Source organism: Vigna angularis, chromosome 1, assembly GCF_016808095.1.
Source record: "Vigna angularis cultivar LongXiaoDou No.4 chromosome 1, ASM1680809v1, whole genome shotgun sequence".
NCBI lineage: Eukaryota > Viridiplantae > Streptophyta > Magnoliopsida > Fabales > Fabaceae > Vigna > Vigna angularis.
Window position 1 is genome coordinate 56598303 of NC_068970.1, and position 17329 is coordinate 56615631.

The 17329-nt window shown below is 36.2% G+C and overlaps 1 protein-coding gene across 2 annotated transcripts; it reads left to right on the plus strand.

Moving 5' to 3' along the window:
• Nucleotides 1–1354: 1354 nt before the first annotated feature.
• On the plus strand, nucleotides 1355–14976 carry LOC108323491 (acetolactate synthase small subunit 2, chloroplastic). Of its 2 annotated transcripts, none has more exons than XM_052876779.1 (12): nucleotides 1355–1661; nucleotides 1760–1973; nucleotides 2123–2206; nucleotides 2318–2386; nucleotides 3404–3487; nucleotides 3619–3771; nucleotides 5162–5248; nucleotides 6437–6541; nucleotides 6629–6751; nucleotides 7662–7814; nucleotides 8685–8750; nucleotides 8838–9078. In XM_052876779.1, exons 1-12 carry the CDS (start codon nucleotides 1462–1464, stop codon nucleotides 8895–8897), a joined length of 1398 nt encoding a protein of 465 aa, XP_052732739.1. In that variant the 5' UTR covers nucleotides 1355–1461; the 3' UTR covers nucleotides 8898–9078. The 2 variants fall into 2 exon arrangements, with proteins under 2 accessions (XP_052732739.1, XP_017411457.1); XM_017555968.2 differs by lacking the exon at nucleotides 8838–9078 and adding an exon at nucleotides 14745–14976 and having other exon boundaries at nucleotides 1356–1661.
• The last annotated feature ends 2353 nt before the right edge of the window (nucleotides 14977–17329 follow it).

A 17329-nucleotide genomic window follows, 5' to 3' on the forward strand; every position in this document is an offset into this window, starting at 1 on the left:
TCTCGCCGTTTGCCAAATCAACTAAAAGTTGACACCGTCCATTTTTAAGGACTAATACTAATAGTTTCAATACTATGAGGACTAAAAACCATCAAAGTTTCGAGTAGAGACTAAAACCAAAATCGTGTGATACTTAAGGGACGAAAAACATATTTAACCCTTAATTTAATTATCTTAGGTTGATGTGAATGAAATTTCAGGTTAAATAATTAAAGATTGTATGTGGTTGATTTTTTAAATGGATCATGATATTTTAACAATTTGTTTTAACAATTTTTTAACAACAGAGTATGTGTCACTATTTTATTGTCCGTGTATTTGAAATAGACTAATCACAAGCTACCATATACGTTGTAAAATAGTTGTCAAAAAAATTATTAAAATGATATTTTCTTTTTTAAATACTTGATTATTTCATACGTTGAATGTTAAGTTTGAGGAGAGTTACATATTTTTTATTAATTAAACTAAAAATATTTATTTTGAATTGAATTTTAGATATAAAGTTAGTTTATGTTCAATTGTATGATGTTTTGAATTATTATATTTAATATTCTTCCTCAAGAAACAAGTATAACTATTTGGAGGGGAAAAAGCGAAAAAATGAATGAAAATTTATGCTTTATTACTTGTTATAATAAATAAAAAATATTATTGCCTAATTTCCTGCTGATTATATTGAATAAATATTTACGAGGAATCAAATATTAAACATGTTCAATATTTTTTTTTTCAGGGAATCTTGGATTTACGTAATGTGTATATCAAAATAGACTTGATCTGGAAAGTATATGATTGAGTTTGTGTTTTTAATTAAATTACATTAATTTACTTATTTAATGTTATGTTTGTTAAACTCATCTATTTAGTTGCGATTAGTTAAAATATTTTCGACCTATTATGCTATATTTATTACATGTATAACATATATTGGGTATATTAATACCATGGAGAGGTTAGAGCATGTATCGAATTTCTTGGCTAGAGTATTTTTAATTATACAATATAATTTGTTATAAATATAAATATATATAACATGTAAATGCATTATGTATGTTACATGTTTTTATGTATTATATATTATAACTAATAATTAATATATAATACTATATACATTTAAATATGACATTGGGGAGCAGCAAATTTTAGTTTTGCATTTTCCAAACAAAAGATACTTTAAACTGATCTAAAAAAAATGTTTAAAGGACATAATTTTACATTTTCAAGATAAAAATACCATTTAGCCTATATTGTAATGTAATAAATTGACTAAATATGCTATCAATTGAAATAAAAAGTAGTTATATATTTTTAATTATAATATTTATAAAAAAGCAAAGTAAAAATCGTGTCCATAATGCAGTAGAAGTAGTAGAGGAAGCACACAAGTTGCGCTCACTGTCACACATTCTCTGCTGCTGCCGCCACCACCGTTGCTCTCACTTTGTTTGCCTCGAGGGAATGGCAGCCACTCTAACCCCAATCCCAACCCTCAAATTCCCTTCTCTTCAACCTAAGCATCTCTTCTCTCTCAAAATACCTTCCTTCTTCACACCTCACACCTTCAGCGCCCACAAACTCACAGTCTCCGCCGCCACCTCCTCTACCACAACGGTCTCCGCCAGCACCCCTCCCTCTCCGCCCTCTCCCGCTCGCTCAAAGCATGTCTTCCTATTCTGTTCCCTTTCATTCACTTCCTTACTTATGTTAGCTAGTGTTCCGAATCGTTTCTAATTGATGATTTCTGTTTACAATGCAGGGTTCGGCGTCACACGATTTCGGTGTTCGTCGGCGATGAGAGCGGAATGATAAATAGGATTGCCGGCGTTTTCGCGCGGAGAGGATACAATATCGAATCGCTCGCCGTTGGCCTCAATGAAGACAGGGCGCTCTTCACCATTGTCGTGTCAGGGACCGATAAGGTGCTGCGCCAAGTCGTGGAGCAGCTTCAGAAGCTCGTCAACGTTTTGAAGGTTCACTTCTGTTCGCAGAATAACGCGGGAGTTTTGTAATTAGCATTTTATTGTGATGCTAATTTGGAAAAAGTGTTTGTTAGTGAAGGTTTCGAGACAATGTGAAGGAAGCGTCCACGCTGATTCTGTTTGTGTTGTTTGCTTTCCAGGTAGAGGATCTTTCTAAGGAACCGCAGGTCGAACGTGAATTGATGCTCATAAAAGTGCATGCTGATCCGAAGCACCATGCGGAGGTAGCTGTTTAGTGGTTTGTGGTTGTTGTATGAGCTTGCATCTGTTATGTGTATGTGTTTTTGTTTTTTGTTTGCTTCTATTTATTTATTCTTTTGATGGGATATTCTCAGTTGAAGTGGTTGGTGGACATTTTTAGAGCTAAGATTGTCGATATCTCCGAGCATTCGGTGACAATTGAGGTTAGTGCTGGACACCTTTTAATATGTTTCAATTTACATGTTAGTGCACGCTGTATTTATACGCATCTTGTAAAACTAATAGTAATAGAAGGCAAGGGTATGCGGACCGTGCATTTCTTGTTATTCCACTGACCTTAGTTACTTGAGAATATTTGTTAATGCCTTCATGACGGTTACTTTTTGGGCTATTTGTCTCCTTATAATAATACATTCAATTTATGTATTTGTTTAGAGAAAATTTTGAGAGTGACTTGTGTACGTGTTACAAGTTAAATCCCACTCAATTGTAAGCATAATTTTTTCAAATTCCAAAGTGCTCAAAGCTTAACCGTTGCTATGAATCAAATATTTTAAAATGTCAATTGGTTCAACAGTGCTGTTTGTGCCACCACAATGAAGGATCATTTGACAAAAATTGAAGCTACCGAAGCTATTGTGTTCTGGTATCTTGCTGCCGGGCCTTTGTTTTTGCAGTAGGTATTGTTAATTGGCCGTGGCTTCACAATCAATTGGATTGTACTTGTAAAGTGGGGAAATAGTATCACTGCTGTTTCATTTAGATAGTCGTTTACTATTGGAGGTACATTGTATTCTACTAGTGTGGCACAGATATACAGTCTTGTAAACAGCTCGTGTGGGGAATATGTTACATGTATTCGTATACTCTTCCTTTCAATGCATTAATAGTTGTAAAATTTGGATGCTAAGGTTTTAGTATTACTGTATGTGGTTTACTTGTTGGACTGGCCACTTTTAGTTATTTTGTTTTTCATTTCCTGACATTCATTTTTACACAAACAGGATTTTGATTATCTTTAAATAATATTGGGAATAAATAGTGCACTGATGAGCTGGGTAGATGTTTTTAACCTTTTTTTATTAAGTGTTTGTCTCATATTTTCTTTCCATTTAACTATTATTTAGTCACACCATTATCATTACTTGCAATTTGTCATCAGCTATTATTGGACATAAAATCAGGTCATAGTTTTAGATGAGTTGTTCTGCTAATTACAGGTCACTGGAGATCCAGGGAAGATGGCTGCGGTTAAAAGAAATTTTAGCAAGTTTGGAATTAAAGAAATAGCTAGAACTGGAAAGGTTGAAACTTCAATTGAGTACCTAAGAAATTTCCATAACTTTTGTATGTTGTCCACTTTGTTGAGCATTATATTGTAAGGCTGAGCAAAATTTACTAATTCATTATTATTGGATGATGTAACTATTCTTAGATTGCATTAAGAAGGGAAAAGATGGGTGCGTCTGCTCCATTTTGGCGGTATTCAGCTGCGTCTTATCCAGATCTTGAAAGAAAAACACCTGTTAATGCCCTTGTGGGAGCAAAAAATGTGAATCCTGTTGCCAAAAATGATACGCCTGTGGGGGTATGATATTTACTCTTTAACTCTCCCGTTTCCATTTAAACCTATTTTAAATTTAGAAATCATGAAGAAACTTAGTTTGCTGGAGTAAAATTACACTAGGGAAATTTTGGAAAATGGTTTCAAGGCTTATGCTTATCTCAAACACTATTAACAATGCAGCTAATGGTCTTTAAAATCAAACACCTTTTGTCTCTTGGGCTTTGGAATATATTTTAATCTTTAGCTAAAATGTTTTTGGTAAACACATGGGCTGAAGTTTCATGATGGTTTTGTACTTTGTGCAATTCTTTTGAGCATCTGACTGGAGTATAACTGCTCACCTTTAAGAATGTAGCTATTAGAAAGTGAGTTTATGCCTAACTCATCCCCACAAAATCGGCTTGTAAGGTGAGGTTTGCACCTCATTTATATATTATAATTTGGCCTTATCTCTAGTCGATGTGGGACTTCCAACACACCCCCTTCACGCCGAGGTATAGACATCTCGTGCGTGATAGTAGAAATTGGGTGGTCCGATAACGGCCCGATAGCGGGTGGAATAGAAGAATAGAATGCCCACTTAGAACTCGCTAGGATAGGCTCTGACCTGGCTCTGATACCATATTAGAAAGTGAGTTTATGCCTAACTCATCCCCACAAAATCGGCTTGTAAGGTGAGGTTTGCACCTCATTTATATATTATAATTTGGCCTTATCTCTAGTCGATGTGGGACTTCCAACAGTAGCGTTTCCCTTGAGTTTTTTCTGGTACAAAATTGTGTTTACATGTCCTCTTTGGTATTATGTGTGCTATATTCTGAACAGTGTCATTTCTTACATGATGCAACTGGGAAGGCTCTCTACATTCTCCATTTTTTTTTCATATTTCTTGAATCTTTTTTCCCATTTATTTTTAAAATTTTGTATTTTCACAGTTGTGCTTTTTTTTTTTCCTTTTTCATTGTTTTTTTAAGAGGCTAGTAGGTCTATAGAATTGAATTTTTATTGTTGATTGTGACTTTGTTCATTATCTGTATACTTTTCTTTTATGTATTCCATCTTCCTTCAATACCATAATTCAGAACAATTATTTGGTTCATATCACTTGCTAGGTCGTGGTAGAAATTGAATGACATATTTTAGGTCATGCCTGAGTGTGGTAATATATTGTGCTTGGATTTACATTGTTTTGGCTCTTTATTTAACTTAATTTTTAAATTCATAGAATTTCAATGATGGGCTAAAGAAGAACAAATCAGTGACTATTGCAAAGAATAAATTAGCATAAATGCACTCCATTACTGCACGTTCAATATGCCCCCGTCCCCTTCTTTACTTGGCTTTATTTGCTAGATAGTAAAACGAGATCTAGTTTCTGACCGTTCATTTTGACACGTTTGCTTGTGTGAAGGGAGATGTTTATCCTATAGAACCTTCAGAGAGTTTTACAGTCAATCAAGTACTTGATGCTCACTGGGGTGTCCTCAATGATGATGATGTAAGATGGTTTGTAGTTGCTTATTGTCATTAAATGCATCCCTTTTCTAGTTTTCTTTTAATTCATGGTTTTTTTTTATGTTTCCCCTATGGAGTTCGATTTGAATAGTGATGTAGTTTCTATGACTTTTTGGGTACATATTTGAATATATTTGTTCGAGAATACATGTAGGTATCCAAAAAGGACATAAGGTTCTCTAGGAATGTTTCCCAGTTTCCTTGTCATCTTATAGTATTAGTTACCTTATTTGTTTATTTTATCAATACATTGTAAATATAATGGGTCATTTGGTTTAATAAAACTTCTGTTTTCACTTTATTTCTTATTTTCAACAGTTTGCATAAGAAATAGTGAAAACAGATCAATAATTTTTTTTTTCGTTATTTCTTTTACAAACCAAATTGTGAAGACAAGGTGGCATTTTGCAATTAAAAGTGAAACAAAATGTTTTATCAAACCAAAAAGTATCGTAGTTTTTCATTCTCTTTTATCACTCTTCCTCCCTTAATACGTCAAACCCCAGAATTCCAACCTTCTTAATTGAGCTGTGTAGTTTTATTTTTACCTTGACAAAAGCCCTAACAATGGGTTGCGCTAGTTTCATTACCATTGTGTAAGTCTTAACTTACATCTATGTGCATCTGACCAATTTAGATAGAAGTGCTCGTGGACATATTATGTATTTTCTCTTTTATGAAGTTAGTCTTTCAATTAACCATATTTTAAGTTTATTTTTTCTTTGGGTGGGGAGTGGGGCAAAACTGGAGAGTCTCTCAACTGCGGTGTGGTATTTCACTTGCAAGTTTTTACTCTGCAATTTCTACTTGGTTTGGATTTCAGGTTCTGCCCGTCAGAATTTCCGATTCTATCTCTAGTTAATACAGGCTTTGGGGTTTTCCCAATATCTTAGATTTAATTAAGCTGTGCTTGTGTGATTTTGTATTTCAGAAATCAAGTACTAAATGTTTATTGAGTCTTAATTCTAACCCTGAAGTCTCGGGACAAAAAACTTTAGTTCAAAAGTGCTTCCTAATTTTGTCACCTTTGAAATCTTAGTTCTGATTACAATTTTTTTATGCTTGTGAGGAGTCAAAGGTAGTATATGTTTGTTGTACATAAGCATGTGATTTTCATCAATTTCTGAATCGCAATGCTTGGAACTGTCTTACTGTTGGATATTGCCTTCAGGTCAGCGGAATTCGATCACACACTTTATCCATGCTTGTGAATGATTCTCCTGGGGTTCTAAATATTGTTACAGGAGTTTTTGCTAGAAGGGGCTATAACATTCAGGTTCTTTTCTTTAATATTTCTGTATCACAAACACACAAGTCAAATGCTTCTGGTTTCTCGATTTCTCATCTACTTTGTTATCTTCAGAGTTTAGCGGTAGGACATGCAGAAGTTGAAGGACTTTCAAGACTTACAACTGTGGTTCCCGGGACAGATGAGACAATCAGCAAGCTGGTGCAGCAACTCTATAAGCTAGTAGAGCTGCATGAGGTTCAAAATCTCTATGAAAAACAAATGCATCATATCAATAAAGAAATTATTTGCTTGAGTGATATTTTTTAGTTGTTACTGTTTGCAGTGTCTTGTGGCACTTTGAGTGCTTGATTAAGTTTATTTTTTATTTATTCACATACTTTTGCCATTTTTTTGAGGTTTGAAAATAACGTTTCCCAAACATCTAAGTGCTTGTTTAAGTTTTTTTATTTTTTCTTCCTTGTAATTTGTGGTGAAACTTTGGAAGAGAAGGAGGAACATACTAATCCTTGGTAGGCCTGAAACTGTACGTCCATGGTATAGTCCTGTTATATTGTAAAACCAGTAGTTACTACAGAGTGAACAAAAATTGCAACTGCTGTAAGGATATCGGTTTATTGGGATAAGGAATTTATTGAAGTTGTTAGGATATTTCTTTAAACTACAGATGTCATCATCGAGTAGGTAATCTTTCAAACCATTAATCATAGAGACTTTCGCCCTTGTTTTTTCCCATGGAGATAAGCCTGTAGTTAACTGTAGTTTAAACCACATAAAATTTCTCTTTTTTTGGTGCACCTGGCTACCAGAAGACATTTGTGTTGGAAACCTTTGTTGGGAGTTAAATATAGGTTGAATTTAGTGAATCTTGTGTTTCTTAATATGAAGTGAATAATAAAGAGTATCCGGGAACACAAGTAACCTGCATTAGTCTTTTTTAAAAACCTTTCTAATTTCTCGGTGCCTGACCTTCCTTCTTACTCTGGAATTTGAATTTGAAAAACTTTCTACTCTTCCTTGATGCATACATTCTTATCAGTCAATCTTTTGTTTCTTCCTTATCTGTTGAGAACTAGATTGGTAGAATGGATAAATATTTGAGCATTTTATTATTTTCTTTATTGAGTTAGACTGATATTTACTTCAGGTACGTGATATCACCCACTTGCCATTTGCTGAACGAGAATTAATGCTAATAAAGATTGCTGTAAATGCTGCTGCACGGCGTGATGTCCTCGATATCGCCAGCATATTCCGGGCCAGAGCTGTTGATGTATCTGATCACACAATAACTTTGGAGGTGAGTTTTGTGTGCACTTTTCAATCAAGTGATATAGGATCTTATTTACCATCAACTTATATTGATACTGACAAACTTGGTGAATGCTAGATGCCACTTCTGTGCAAAGAATGTTGAATTTGGGGACTATACTGTACCTACAATTCGCACTAAAACCTATTTACTTTAGCTGAATGTTACTGTTCTACGAGGTCATAGGATCGTGCATTCTTTCCAGTTTAATATCTGTTGGATCTAACATCCAGATTTGTTCCAACAGGAAATAGAGTCACGACCAATTAGGCAGGGTACCAGAGATTCAACTGGTCCTCAGTTTGTCGTATAGCTTTTTCTAGCTCATGAAAATAGAGGACATTAAGCTATTGATCTAGCATCCAAATGTACAAGAATCCTTTTATCCCTGCTGTCTGCAGCTTTCCACATCCGTATTCTTTCTTTCTTGAGATTATTAACTATCAGAAATAGAATTGTTTCCATCTTAAAAGTTATAATTGTAAGGAAAAAATAGCATTGTACACTAACCTTTTTAACTTTATTTTTCTTTTGGATTAAATTTAGTGACAAAAGTGTCTGTGGTGTTTTTCCTCAAAAAACAAAAAGGTGTAATAAGTAGAAGTTAAGAACCGATGATAACATATTGGTGTAAACTTTTGTTCCCTGTGCTTCAATGTTATTATTTGTCGTTTCAACTAATCTTAAAGTTTTTCAAAGAGCAGGTTAGTTCTTTTTGCTCAAGGCAACACTGATGACAGAAAATTTATTTGTTTGTTTCAAAGTATTTTGCTACATTCAAAATGTCTGCCACACAACATGAATTCTTTGGTTATTTTCAATTTTTTTAAAAATCTAATTGAAATGATCTTGAACTAGCTCACTGGAGATTTGGACAAGATGGTTGCATTGCAGAGATTGTTAGAACCATATGGAATTTGCGAGGTATGTTTTGCACTTTTTTTTCTTACATGCTGAATATTTTTGCTGTGACACTTGACTTGTTTAAACACCTCGTTCCATTAATTTCAGTCATATTTGGTGCTAAGTGTTTTCTCAATTTCTGGAAAGTCAATGTCCATGGATACTTGACTGAGGACATGGTGGCTAGAGTGGATTTTCTCAATGCACATAGGGCAAAAGAATGGGTTATACCCGAGAGAGTTACTACTCCTTGCACGGATTTGCAAAGAAGGCAATCCATGTATCTAAATTTGAAAACAGAGTGTCCAAGTTTTATGATGAAGAGTACAAGTAGTATTTGAGACTTAAATCTGAAAAAAATTCACCATCTAGGTCAATATTCTTCGGTGCAAAGTATTTTAACAACTTTTATTTCTTGATCTATGGAAGGTTAATGTCTGTAGATACTTGGCTCAAGGTCTTTTATCATATTTTCGTTGGTAACTTATTTCTCGTTTATCATTCTCCAAAAGTTCCCTTCCTAGTTAATGGTAGCTAGAGTGAACGTTTCCAATGCACGTATCCCAAAAGAATGGGTCATACCTGTTAAAATGTATTATGTTTATGTTGTTGTTTGATGTTGTTTGTGTGTGTACCCAACTTGAGAAGTGGGTTATATTGTGTAATTGTGTTCTGTCATGGTATTCTATATATATATATATATAGAATACCATAACCTTGTAACTTACACTTTTCATATATGAATAAAATGTCTTAGTGTTTTAACATGGTATCAAGAGCCAGACCCAGTGTGCCACTGCTGTCGCCGCCAGTTTCCGCCGCCGCCGATGCTATCACCGTCGCCGCCGCCGCCGTCCGCCGCCGCCGTTTGTCAGGCAAAGTTGAGGGTTAGGTTCGCCTAGTGAAGCGCGACCCAACCCTGGTGGCCGCTTCCTCAGAAACCTCCACACGCTCCTCCACGCGCAGCTTCTCTCCGATCTACGCCGGCCACCGTCCGGCCACCGTCACGGTTTTGACCGGTGACCAGCGGATCTGGACCGTCTTCTCGAGCGACGGCCAACATCGTCGGAGTCAAGAGCAGACTCCTCTTCACGCGCCGCCACGCGCCACCTATCTCCAGCAAGTTCCCGGCGCGTGGTCCTCACGCGCCGCCTGTTTCCGGCGACTCTCCGGCGCGTGTTCCTCACGCGCAACCTTCTCTGTGCTGGGTCGACACTGTGCCATTGCAGACAGTTTTTCGTAGCTTCCTCAGCGTGTTTTGGCCCCTTGCTTCGCTGGTTTGGTAGTTGTTGTTTGCACCTAGGGTTTTCTCTCTTAAATTTCACATTGGAGAGCTTCATTTCTTAGTATGGTTGAAGAGGGATTCTGATTTCCCATAGTCATAAGACCTTGTTTCTTTTTGGATCCTACTCACAAATCTAGAATGACATCGTCTACTAAAACTAATTTCTCCTTATCTGCCACTTCAAGGAACGGAGCTAATGGAGGATGCCATAGTAGTCGAAGTGGGTATGTGCAATGTTCAAATGAAGAGTATCAAGAATTTTTGAGATACAAGTTTGAGAAATCCACTGGCCATTGTCAGTTTCCTTTAGTGCCAAGTATGTCAAGTGCACGTATCTCACAATCTGCGGAATGTCAAGATTCATGGATTCTTGATTCAGGTGCCTCAAATCATTTGTCTGGTAACACTCGTTTGTTTTCCTCCATTACCTCTCAAAAAGTTCCTCAGTTAGTTACTATTGCCAATGGATCCAAATTGACATCTCAAGGAATCGGCAAAGTGTCTTTATCTCCCTCACTGAACTTAAATTCTGTTTTGTATATTCCTCATTGTCCTTATAACTTAATGTCCGTGAGTCAATTGACACGTTCATTAAATTGTTCTATAACATTTACTGCTACTTCCTTTGTCATACAGGAACATGGTACGGGTCGTCGAATTGGAGAAGGATATGAGTCAGGAGGATTGTATTTCCTAAAACCTACCTCTCTTGTTTCTTGCATTTCAACTTCATCTCCTAAAATTTTACATGATCGTTTGGGTCACCCAAATTTGTCTAAGCTGAAGTTGATGGTTCCAAGTCTTAAACACATTCCTGTCTTAGATTGTGAGTCTTGTCAGTTAGGAAAACATGTTAGATCTTCTTATCCAAAGAAATCTGAGACACGATGTAAGTCTATTTTTTCTACCATTCACTCTGATATTTGGGGACCGAGTCGGGTTACTTCCTTTGGTTTTAACTATTTTGTAACCTTCATTGATGAATTTTCTCGATGTACGTGGGTTTATCTTATGAAAGAGAGATCTGAACTTTTAGCCATTTTTATGTCCTTTGTTAATGAAATTCAAAATCAATTTGGAAAGACAATTAAAATTCTCAGAAGTGATAATGCTAAGGAATATTTTTCTACTGCATTTTCTTCATTTTTATCTTCCAAAGGAATTTTACATCAGTCAACATGTCCTCACACTCCACAACAAAATGGCATAGCTGAGAGAAAGAATAGACATCTTATTGAAACAGCACGTTCTCTGATGTTAAATACTAATGTTCCTGTTCATCATTGGGGGGATGCAATCCTCACTGCCTGTTTTCAAATCAATAGGATGCCGTCTTCCTCTCTTGAGAATAAAGTTCCTTATTCTGTTATTTTTCCAAATGACGCCCTATATCATATTCCCCCACGTGTATTTGGGTGTACATGTTTTGTCCATAATGTTTCTCCTGGTCTTGATAAACTTTCTCCCAAGTCTATTAAATGTGTCTTTTTGGGATATTCTCGCATTCAGAAAGGATATAGATGTTATTCTCCCTCCACAAGAAGGTATTATATGTCTTCTGATGTCACCTTTTTTGAGGATACACCCTTCTTCTTGTCTTCCAAGGAGTATCCTTCATCTGTTGAAGAGATGCTTCCTATACCATTATGTGATCCCTTGGTCATTCCCGCTTCTCCATCTTCAGCTCAAACTCAGAATGCACAAGATATTGTTGAACCACCTTCCTCCGTGCCTGAAGATCCTCGAGACTCAGCTCCTTCTCCATCAGATTCTCAGACCATGGATCCTTCATCCTCTTCGTCCTCTCTTGACTCAAATCAAGCTTGGCCTATTGCTCTTCGAAAAGGTATTCGATCTACTCGAAATCCTTATCCTGTTTATAATTTTTTAAGTTACCATCGTCTGTCTCCTACATATTTCTCCTTTGTTTCCTCCCTTTCTAACATCAAAGTTCCTAATAATGTTCGTGAGGCACTTGATCACCCTGGATGGCGACAAGCCATGATTGATGAAATGCAGGCACTTGACAAAAGTGGCACTTGGGACCTTGTACCTCTTCCTCCTGATAAGAAACCCGTGGGATGCAGATGGGTATATGCTATTAAAGTTGGTCCTACTGGTGCCATTGATCGTCTTAAAGCTCGTCTAGTCGCAAAGGGATATACTCAGGTTTATGGTCTCGACTATGGTGATACTTTTTCTCCGGTGGCCAAAATCAGTAGTGTTCGTCTATTTCTTGCCATGGCTGCCATTAGACAATGGCCACTTCACCAGTTGGATATTAAAAATGCCTTTCTTCATGGTGATCTGGAAGAGGAGATATACATGGAGCAACCTCCTGGATTTAGTTGTGTTGCTCAGGGGGAGTCTAAGTTAGTTTGTAAATTACGTCGTTCACTCTACGGTTTGAAACAATCACCTCGAGCTTGGTTTGGTAAATTTAGCCATGTTGTGCAACAATTCGGATTAAAACGATGTGAAGCAGATCATTCAGTGTTTTATGGGCATTCTACTCCTGATAAATGTGTTTATCTAATGGTTTATGTTGATGATATTGTAATCACAGGAAATGATGTTGCAAGAATTGCTCAATTAAAGGATCATTTGTTCAACCACTTTCAAACTAAAGACTTAGGTCGGTTGAAATATTTCCTTGGTATTGAAGTGGCACAATCAAAAGAAGGAGTCATCATTTCACAAAGAAAATATGCCCTGGATATTTTGGAGGAAACAGGTCTGACAGATTGCAAGCCCATTGATAGTCCTATGGACTCAAATAAAAAGTTAATGAAAGACCATGGTGAACCTTTCTCAGATCCAGAAAGATACAGAAGGTTGGTTGGAAAACTGATATATCTCACCATAACAAGACCTGATCTTTCTTATCCAGTGGGAGTTGTGAGCCAATTTATGCAAAATCCTCATATTGATCATTGGAATGCCGTGGTCCGCATCCTTAGATATGTAAAAGGGAATCCAGGTCATGGACTATTGTATGAGAACAAGGGAAGTACTGAGTTAGAAGGATATTGTGATGCAGATTGGGCTGGTTGTCCGAATGATCGAAGATCTACTACAGGATATTGTGTACTCCTTGGAGGGAACCTTGTATCATGGAAAAGCAAGAAACAAAGTGTTGTTGCTCGATCTAGTGCAGAAGCTGAATACCGATCTATGGCCATAGCTACATGTGAACTTATATGGATCAAACAACTCCTTCAAAAATTAAAATTCTGTGAAAACAAGCCTATGAAGTTGTATTGTGATAACCAAGCAGCTCTTCACATTGCCTCCAATCCAGTGTTCCATGAAAGAACAAAACATATAGAAATTGATTGTCATTTCATCAGAGAGAAGTTATTGTCCAAGGATCTCATTACAGAATTTGTCAATTCTAATGAACAATTTGCAGATATTTTTACTAAGTCTTTAAGAGGGCCTAGGATTCAGTTTATATGTTCCAAGCTTGGTGCATATGATTTATATGCTCCAGCTTGAGGGGGAGTGTTAAAATGTATTATGTTTATGTTGTTGTTTGATGTTGTTTGTGTGTGTACCCAACTTGAGAAGTGGGTTATATTGTGTAATTGTGTTCTGTCATGGTATTCTATATATATATATATATAGAATACCATAACCTTGTAACTTACACTTTTCATATATGAATAAAATGTCTTAGTGTTTTAACAATACCCAAGAGAGTTATTACTCCTTGCATGGTTTTCCAAACAAGGCAACCCATGTGTCGAAATCTAAAAAAGGAGAGTCCAATTTTTCTCATGAGGAGTAGTGGGAGTATTTGAGGCTTAAATATGAAGATTTTCACCATGAAGGTCAATCTTGTTCTATGCGAAGTGTTTTAATAGCTTGTACTTCTTAATCTATGGAAGATCAATGTCCTTGGATACTTGATTTAGGTATCTTTGATGATATTTCTAGTAGTAACTCTTCATTCTCATTTGTCTCTTTTCCAAACGTTCACCTTGGTATTATGTAGGTAATGGATCCAAAGTTGCATCTCATGGAATTGGTCAAGTTCCTTGATCACTTAGTGTTGTCTTGTACATTCTACATTGTCCTCACAATTTAGTCTCTCTGAGCTAATTAACGCACTCTTTAAATTGTTGTCTTCTAAGTCTAATTCAATCCTACAAAACTGGTTTGAAAGGTGAAGTTTGTACTCACTTATATACCAATGAATACCAATGAATGACCCAAAGATCTCTTCCCATACTCCCCAAAGTGTGTCATGATTCAAGTCCTCCTTCGACAACTTCTCATGTCATGGATCCTCCTTCTTCATCAACTCCTTTACATGACTCTACATTAGATTGGCTTATTGCTCTTAGGAAATGTATTCAACCTACTTGTAATTCATGTCCTATTTTTAATTGAGTTATCATTGTGAGTTTCCATCATATCCTTTTTTTTGTTTTTTCTTTTGCCTGCTTGATTATCCTAAATTACAACAAGTCTTGATTGATGAAATGCAAACTCTTACAAGCAATGAGGTGAAAGCTTATTCCTTTTCCATCTGGAGAGAAGACAGCTTGTTGCACATGACTGTATGCTATTAATGTTAGGTCTAGTGGTGAAGTTGATTACTTAAAGCTCCATTGGTGACCAAAGGATATACAAAAACTTATGAGTTGGCTATACTGGTTTTTTTTTCCTGTATGTGGTTGTGATGTAACGAATCTGAAGTGTTTGTGTATTTGGTGGTGTTTCAGGTGGCACGAACAGGACGCATTGCTCTAGTCCGTGAGTCAGGTGTGGACTCTAAGTACTTGCGTGGATATTCCTATCCTTTATAAGTTCTTCACCTCCCACCGCCACTTTCTTTCATATTCGCTACAAACAAAATTTTGGATGCTACTTGTTTCAACTTAAATTGCTTATATTACTGTCATACTTTGCACCTATGTTTCCAAATATTTTAAATCTTATACTCAATTTAATATGTACAAATATTTTTTAAAGTAAAATTGCTGTAATTAGGTGTTAAGAGATATTTATGGATTATTTTTAAGTTAGCCTTGTTAATTTCTATTTTTTCAAAATATAATACTAAAAATATCAAATAAAATAATATTTTCTTCTAAACTTGTTTCATTTTTCACATTTAAAAGAAAATATATATATAATAGCTAACTTATCTCTAATAAATAAAGGAATCAGTATAGTTTTATAACATTGAGTGATTTTACGTTCATAATATGATCGATGTTTGCTTTTCATTTTTTAGTTGTCGATGTTTTAATATAAAATAAGTAAAATATATACTAAATCAACGAATAATAATTTAAAGGTTTGTAATAGATATCTTATCTTTGTTTTATATTTATATTTTATCTTTTATCTTTTATCTTCAGTTAGATTGTTATTATTTGTATTTTGGACTTAGTTCATATTTTTTCTATTATAAATAAAGGACCTTAGGTGTATATTTAACGTAAAGGGAGATTGATCTCATATATATAATTTGGGTGTTGTTCCCTCCATCACCACCCCTTCTCTCTCTACCTCTTCACAAAATTTTTAATGACAAAATAATCCTTTAATTTTTAACTATTTTACTTTTAACCTTAAATCATTCCTTACTCTCACTTCTCCCTCCATCTCCTTCGCAACACACGTAATGGGATACTCACCTTGCAAAGGCTTCAACTTCTGTTTCACCTTCCATCAAAGTTATTATTTTAATATATTTTAGTTTAGGAGATGTACTCCATTGGACTGTTGTACCTCCTGACTTATACATACTTACTGATTTGTGCATCAGAATTAGCCTTCAATGCAGTATTCTCATATTTTATCATTGCTCAAAAGTTCATAGCTTTGATTATAAACTCTGCGGTGCTTCTCCTCTCAAGGAAAGTGTCGATGTCATCACGAGCTCCAGATCTTTATTGTCGACAACCAGCGCCTCGCTGGCACCTACGGGCCTCGTCGCCACTCAGGACGAGCTTTGCAACAGCTGTCGAACGCAACGACGAAGTGCACGAGATCCTTGCCGCAAGCATCCTTCACTTCGTCGAAGAACTCGTTGGAGAAGAAACTTTTGTGAATAGCTTGATTGAAAACCTAATTGATATTGTTGGGTCATCTACTCTGGTTAAGAAAGGTTTGGAAATTGATAGCTTAGCTTTGAACTGGGAAGAGAAATATTTTACCTTTGTACTGATATAAAAGTCAATGATGGTATATGTAATAAATGTATGCATACTACAGAGTAAAGAAAACAAACCTGAGGGTAGACCAACAAAGATCTGCACGCACCAGTCACTACCAACGAACCACCACCGTACCCACCGCCACACCACCGCACCACAAACAACACGAACAGCTACAAAATCGCACCACAACACCACACCACCACGAGCGGAGAGCAAGGGAGAGTTGGGGTGAGAAGAAACGGATCTCACCAAAAGAGAGAAGAGAGTGAGACGAAGGTGGGAAGAAACAGATCTCAAAGAGAGAAAGAGTGAGAGAAAGATGGGGGTGGGGTTGCGAGAGAGTGAAAGTGAGGAATGATTTAAGGTTAAAAGTAAAATGGTTAAAAATTAAAGGATAATTTTATCATTAAAAAAATTGTGGGGAGGTGGAGGGAGAAGGAGTGGTGGTGAAGGGAGCAACACCCATATAATTTTCATTATATTCAACATGGTATCTAGAGCCTAAGGTTCTTTTGAGGAAAAAGTTTTCGGTGCCTCTGTCGGCGGTGGCGCCATCTACTGTTTTTGGCGGCGCTGTTGTTAATCGCTATTGTCTACCGATGCCTCTATCGAAGTTTTAGTTTTGATCGACGATCACATGATTTTGATCGTCTCGGTCAGGCGATCATCATGTCATCAACGACGCCTTCATCAGAGCTCTTACGCGCTCTCAGTGCCTTTTGAAATTGTGGATCTACTCCCTTTGTCTGTCATGCATGGTGACATGTCTAGTAGAAATAGCGTCGAGGTCACTTGTTTTCCTCTTTCAAGTTCATCATCGTACGTCTTGTCAGACAATTATTCAGAGCATCGAGTTTGCTCTTTTCCTTTTTCAGGTGTCTTGATTGGAGAATTTTGGATTTTTTATGGTTTCTCTCTCTTGTTCATCCATGGTTTCTTTTACTAGTGTCTTTTATAACCTCATTTTTTTTGTCACCATTGCGTTTGATTCGTCCATATATGTTTTTTTCCCATGGAAAAGATTATTCTTGTTAGTTTATTTATAGTCGTGATGGCTCTCCAACAATTACTTCTTTATCCACGGGTGACATTCCTCAACGACAATTTGCAAGAAGAGATTTACATGGAGCAACCTCCCA

What these genes read in the sequence shown, in the direction of transcription:
- LOC108323491 (XM_017555968.2), top strand. Translation starts at nt 1,462, where the DNA reads ATGGCAGCCACTCTAACCCCAATCCCAACCCTCAAATTCCCTTCTCTT. An exon ending in AAAATGATACGCCTGTGGGG is followed by an intron (nt 3,772 to 5,161) that starts GTATGATATTTA and finishes GCTTGTGTGAAG; the next exon opens with GGAGATGTTTATCCTATAGA. An exon ending in ATCACACAATAACTTTGGAG is followed by an intron (nt 7,815 to 8,684) that starts GTGAGTTTTGTG and finishes ATCTTGAACTAG; the next exon opens with CTCACTGGAGATTTGGACAA.